Source organism: Podarcis melisellensis (genome assembly GCF_964234715.1).
Source record: "Podarcis melisellensis genome assembly, chromosome: 17".
In the NCBI taxonomy this organism is placed as follows: Eukaryota; Metazoa; Chordata; class Lepidosauria; order Squamata; family Lacertidae; genus Podarcis; species Podarcis melisellensis.
Window position 1 is genome coordinate 12,888,172 of NC_138534.1, and position 6,535 is coordinate 12,894,706.

The 6,535-nt window shown below is 47.1% G+C and overlaps 1 protein-coding gene across 1 annotated transcript in view; it reads left to right on the top strand.

Annotated features, from left to right (window-relative positions):
- Positions 1-6,203, top strand: part of PUM3 (pumilio RNA binding family member 3) — a 31,407-nt gene extending 25,204 nt beyond the window's left edge. The window contains exons 16-17 of the mRNA XM_081894224.1: positions 435-525; positions 5,910-6,203. Coding sequence (XP_081750350.1) covers positions 435-525; positions 5,910-6,045 — 227 coding nt within the window. The 3' untranslated portion in view covers positions 6,046-6,203. The remainder of the gene's footprint in view (positions 1-434; positions 526-5,909) is intronic.
- Positions 6,204-6,535: the final 332 nt, after the last annotated feature.

The following is a 6,535-nucleotide window of genomic DNA, read 5'->3' on the forward strand; positions in this document are numbered from 1 at the left end:
TCAGAAGGTCGGCGGTTTGAATCCCCTCAACAGGGTGAGCTCCCATTGCTTGGTCGCTGCTCCCGCCAACCTAGCAGTTTGAAAGCACGTCAAAGTGCAAGTAGATAAATAGGTACCGCTCCGGCGGGAAGGTAAACAACATTTCTGTGCGCTGCTCTTGTTTCACCAGAAGCGGCTTAGTCATGCTGGCCACATGACCCGGAAGCTGTACGTCGGCTCCCTCAGACAATAAAGCGAGATGAGCGTCGCAACCCCAGAGTCGGCCATGACTCGGCATAATGGTCAGGGGTCCCTTTACCTTTATTACAAATGTATTGAATAGTCAATGGTTCTGAGGTGGTCTGTGAATATACAATTTACAAGTGTTAAAACCCCTTTACGGAAAGTTTTAAATGGGTTTGTGTGGTGTCTAACCTGGTCTTTATTTTTAACAGAATGTTTTGCAAAAATACTCGTAGAGCACGTGGGCATTGATCTTCTGAAGACCTGGGCAAACGTCAATCGTGGTGCGATTATTCTGTGTCGGTATGTACTGCATTTAATGACTGAACTAGCAGTAAAATGCTGCATATGCTTTAGGCAGCAAAACAGCTTCATTGTGCTTTGTTACTTCCCTGTTCTTTTTTCTTTCTTATCTGCTACAGTCATAGATGCCTTATGCTGGTCTTCTGTTTGCAATCGGGATGTAGCCTTTGCTTGACTAGTTAAGCATCACTGCATTGCCTTGAAAGCTAGATCTTTCTCCTTGCTTTTTGCTAGCCTGACCAAAAAGTGCCAGGAAATCCCTTCTGTGCAGTACTCTTAATCTGGAATTGCTTTTGAAAGACTTCCCACGGGTTTCTAATACCTTGTAATATTGTGCCATCTCGTGTTTCAAGGTGTTATTTGGTTTATCTTTAGAAAGCAACAAGCGTTTACATTCAGGAGCAACCGATGATTGCCATTTGTATGGTAATTCCACCTACCTCAGTGAGTTCACACCATAGAGGTTGCCCCTTCAAGGCGTATAATTTAGCCAGCATTGACTGAGAACATGAGATGCATCGTAGTGGGAGCAATGGGGCTCCTCTTCCTCTGCTGTGTGCATCTCAAAGTCTGCACTGAGGAGGGGGCGGGGAGAGAGAGAAGTGAAATCCTGCTGCAGAAATACTGTATTTTTCGCTCTATAGGACGCACTTTTTCCCCCTCCAAAAATTAAGGGGAAACGTGTGTGCGTCCTATGGAGCGAATGCAGGCTCCTTGGCTTCAACGATAGCAACGCGAAGCCTCCGAAGCGCAGAGGGAGCGCTCCCTCCATGCTCCGGAGGCTACGCATTGCTTTCGCTGAAGCCTGGAGAGCGAGAGGGCACTGAAGCCTTTGGAGCGCAGCGCGAGGTCCCGCTGTGCTCCAAAGGCTTGAGGCAGCAGGACCTCGCGCTGCGCTCCAAAGGCTTCGGGTTCCTTTTGCTGAAGCCGGGAGAGCAAGACTCTCCTGGCTTCAGCAGAGAGGGAGAGCTGCGCAGCGCCCCTTCAGTGAAGCAGGAGGAGAAATGGAAGGGGCTCCATTTCTCCTGCTGCTTCACTGAAGGGGCGCTGAGCAGAGAGTTGGAGAATTTTTTTTTCTTGTTCTCCCCCTCTAAAACAAGGTGCGTCCTATGGTCGGGTGCATCCTATAGAGCGAAAAATACGGTAGGTTCTCATTGTGCAAGCAGGTGGGCACCTTTGGGTGTCGCCCAGAGCGATGCTGCAGCCTTTTTTGAACCGTTCCCTTTCCATCGTTGGCTCACACCTGAAGCAAGCAGCTCAAAAGGAGCCGCTTTGCTTGTTTTATGGTACTGCGTTTGGCAGCCCAGTTAAATGGAAGTATTTACAGCCCCTTCCTCGCTCATAAAAGTGTCTTAGCCGTAATCGGTGGCACATGAACGACTTGCGCTAATGAGCCCCTGCTTTTGTGTGCAGAAATTCCCTTTCACAGCAAATCCGCCAAAGATGTTTCCAAGTTGGGTCTTAATTTCTGCCTTGCCTTAATTTGGCAGCCCAGCTCCTGATGTTGATCACTATGGCAACGTGTACTGTTCAATGAAAGCGATCAGTGGACGCGTTTAGTGCATCACAGAAACGGAGGAGTGGAAGGGGAACTAAATGCCACATCTTCCTGCCCCCTTCAACTAAAGCAGGCTCCTTAATTGCTCCCTCTATTAACTTGCCCCTTCTTTACCCAAAGCAGATAGATGCCTTCAGGTCTAAGGGGTCAGCTGGTAAAAGCAAACTGAAAGGGCACAAATCAGCAAAGGTGCTGCTGGAGGGACAGTTGAACTGAAGCCCTCAAGTGACCAGCTCCTCTGACATCTGTAAACGGATCTGGCCCTTTCTGCATAAGTCCTTGCTTTCCAGTATCCTATCTCGTAATTCACCGCCCCCATTTTTAGTGCTTCTTCTGACACAAAGTAAAATAACCTCCCTGACTCTCTGGGTCACTACAAATGCAGCAGGCTTAAATCAAGCGTCTGCCGATAGGTTTATTATATTAATGTGGAGTTTTAACACTCAGCTGCTGGCTTTCTAATATAGATCTATAGGGATTTTTGCATGACACTTTGGAACAGATCCCTTGCATTTGACAAGCACACTTAATTCCTTTGAAATCTCTAATCCCGCATGCAGATGTCGCATAAAGATTTGGGAAGAGCTCTTTCAACCTTTACTGTGAAGTTTTCTTCTTCTACAGAGATGTGGGAAATCCTGGTATAGAATGGCTCAGTTGCTCTGCTAAAAAATGCTGAACTTTGCTTAGAATGTGTATATTCCTGTTGTCCTGCAGCCCTCTTCAAGTACGGCTGTCGAGTGTGCTTTAAATGAGTGATCCTCCCAATTTTTTACTCACATAAGATATTTGGCCAGTCTTCAGAGTTTCTTGGTGTTCAGCTGCATCTCAAATGTTTCCTTTTCCATTTTTAGAGTTCTAGTCTCTCTTCCTTGCTTTCAGTGGAATGCTGATGCAACTTAGCGGGGGCTGCCATTGACTGAGCAGCAGCTTTTCTGAAAGTCGTATTAGTTTTCAAATGGACCTGTGTCTGTCTGTGTGTGTGTGTGTATGTGTACATATGCATTACTTAGTAGATAATAAAATTTCAAGATTGTTATACTGCAGTACGACGCTTGAACTACAGCATGACGTCTGATGAGCAGGTGGGTCCCAAGGCAGGCCCTCCAGGTGAGCCACAGAGGAAGAGGCAGGCCAGGCCAGGCCAGTTCCTCTGTGACCATAGAACCCTGGAATCTTAGAGTTGTGGAAGGGACCCCAAGGGCCATCTAGTCCAACCCCCTGAAATGCAGGAACCATGTTGTGTTTCTTTGCTGCCACACCCCTGTTGCTGCTGCTGGTAAGGCAGGGGATGGAGGAAACTTCTGCCGCTGCTCCTCTGGGAAACAGCGAGAAAAGGTAGCATTTTAAAGCACAGCCTTTTCCCTTGCCTGTCCAGAGCAACAGCTGCACTCCTCTTGACACACCCACCACTGGCAGGGGGGCAGCAGGGTGGGGGCTGAAGGGAAGAAAATATTTCTCCCCTTTTTCATCATCCCCAGCCCCCGGCTGCTCCCTGTATTGCTGCCAGCATAGAGGGGGTGCAGAGTGGTGTGAGGGGCAGCCCATAATTTAAGGTTACCAGATGTCCCCGAATTTACAAATCAGTCCCCTGACAAAATCCTACCATTTCTATTGAAGTTGAAAAGTGTCCCCAGATTCATTGGGGGGAAAATCTGGTAACCTTACCATAATTCATTGCAGGATCTGCAGGGCAGCACGGCTTCGGGCAGTATCCTGACAGGGTTCGAAGCATGAGTTTGAAATCTGTGGGCTCTAGGTACAGATTCAGCCCGCCCCTCCGGAAGAGAGGCCAGTTTCTCCTTTGGGGTGACACCAGGGCACAGAAAGGGAACGTGAACTTGTCTCTCTGCTCAAGTCACCAGCTGGCTTCCTACATCTTTGGCTTCCCTTCCCCTAAGATTAATAGCAAGCCCCAAGAGGCACCAGCATCCTGGATGTGCCCATTGCCCCTGCTTAGCAAGAGATGGTTCATCTCTAGAAGGGGCAATGGCGGGGGGGGGGGGACTGCTGCAATATCTGTTCAGGCAGGGCACATTTCCACCTTCTCTCTGGGGCTGCTGCACCTGGTTCTTGCCTGTGTTTGTTACCAGGGTGCAAAAGTGTTGTAATAATAATAATTTATTATTTATACCCCACCTATCTGGCTGGCTTTCCCCAGCTACTCCAGGCGACTTCCAACAAAGTATTAAAATACTGTGGTCTGTTAAACATTAAAAGCTTCCCTAAAGAGGGCTGCCTTCAGATGTCTTCTAAAGGTCTGGTAGTTGTTCTTCTCTTTCACATCTGGTGGGAGGACGTTCTGCAGGATGGGCGCCACTACTGAGAAGGCCCTCTGCCTGATGCCCTGTAACTTGGCTTCTCGCAATGAGGGAACCGCCAGAAGGCCCTCGGAGCTGGACCTCAGTGTCCGGGCAGAGCGATGGGGGTGGAGACGCTCCTTCAAGTATACTGGACCAAGGCCATTGTGGGAGTTTATTGGGATAGTGGCCTGACATGCATGCCAATGTTGAATTCAGAAATGCTTCCTCTGATTAGCAGGTTTTTTCATCCACTCCCAAACGCCCCCCAAAAGATCCCAAATAGTGGATAAGGTGAAACTAGAAGCAGGTCTTTAGGCTCGCGGTGCTTACAATTCCTGCTTCCCCCTAGGAAACTGCCCTGGGGGGGTTAGGGGGTGATCTGGGAGAGAAGGGGATCTGGTGCGCTGATCTGCAAGGGGCCCTTGTGGAGCGGACTTTCACCTTGCTTCCTGCCGCCCTTCTTCCAGCGAGGTCCTCTGCTAGCTTGGAGTCACTTCCACAAATGGAAGGAGCTCTTCTCAGGCCAGGGCAAACAGGTTCTCTAACGTACCAAGGCATTAAAGGCATGCAAACTCTGCAGCCTACTGCTTCAAACTAACAACGCTGTGCTTTTGGGATAAGGCAGAACAGTTTGACTCCCTTGCCATCCTGCTTTAGGTCACATTGAGAAACAGATTTTTAATCACTCCGCAAGCCACATTAATTCTTCTCCCATTCTGTTTGGTTTGGCAACATAATCCTTATTATGTATCTAAAAAAAAAAAACCTGCAAGGCGGGGTGTGTGTGCTCATTTAATCAGAAGGTTATGATAAAAATAACTGCAGTTCGAAATGAATCTGCCACTCCAACTTCCGATCAAGGCACAGGGCTCCTTTGTCAAATGTGAGGCTGCCACTCGCTAACTGGGATACAGAAAAAGTTCTCCAAACTGGTCTGTGTGGTTTTCCCTGGAACTATGCCTGGATCTTCCTTTGCAGCTGTGTTTTAGCCCTATTAATACTACTGTCAGTGCAAACATTTTCTTCTTAAGACCATTTTCCTTGGTGAATTAAAAGTAAGATACTTGCAAGCTTTATTCCTTTTTTGCAGTTTTGAAGAACAATGATTTATATTTTGTAAATTCTTTGGCTGCTCACTTTCCTGTGTATTCTGACAGCCCAGTGTCCATGTTAGCCCCTGTTGAGATGGCCAACATCGAAATTAAATGCTTCAGAATTTAAGAAAATACCGTATTTTTTGCACCATAGAAAGTAAGGGGAAATGTCTGTGCGTGTTATGGAGGGAATGCCTACGGGTGGCATGCCTACGGATTTTCCTCCTCTAAAAACTATGTGCGTGTTATGGTCGGGTGCGTGTTATAGAGCGAAAAATACGGTAAACTGCTGCTATTTGCTATTAGGCAACTATCCCAATGGATGCTTTGGCAAAGCAGATGGACTGCCAAGCATTGACTTCTCTGTCTGCTTGTCACATTTCATTCCGATTGTAATTCTGATTTTTGATATTTTCTTTTTGTTTATAGCCTTCTTCAGAGCTCCGATCAGGAAGTGGCAACAGAAGTAAAAGCCGGACTAAAAAGTATTATTCCAAAGCTTAAAAAAAGGACTAAAGATGGCACAGCAGCAGGAAAGGCACTGCTGGAGAAATTATCGTCATAACCTAAAGAAGTTATTAAGTGGACAACTTTTCTGTTTGTGGAAGCGAATCTTCCTTTTAATACATCTAAAGGACAGGTTTTTGGGGTAAAGATGAGTTAACCTTTTTTAAAAACAACACAACACACAATATGTCAAAAAGCACTTAGGCTTTTTCAGAATATTTGGTTATCTTTTTTCTCTTCTTTGGCATCAGTTTAATTGTCCCTGGAGGGGAAGATCTCTTTGATTAGCCGGGCAGCTGAAAACTATTACCATGTGCCTGCCTTCCTTCCTTCCTTCCTTCCTTCCTTCCTTCCTTCCTTCCTTCCTTCCTTCCTTCCTTCCTTCCTTCCTTCCTTCCTTCCTTCCTTTGGTCTCCCATCGTTCCAGCCACCTGTTTGGCTTTCCTCCTTTTGACTGCCAACCTTTCCTCTAATGCTTGCAGATCTGCATTGCAAATTCCCCTTCTGCCTCCAAGTTCCTCCTTTTCATCGGTCGCCTGCTTCCCAGT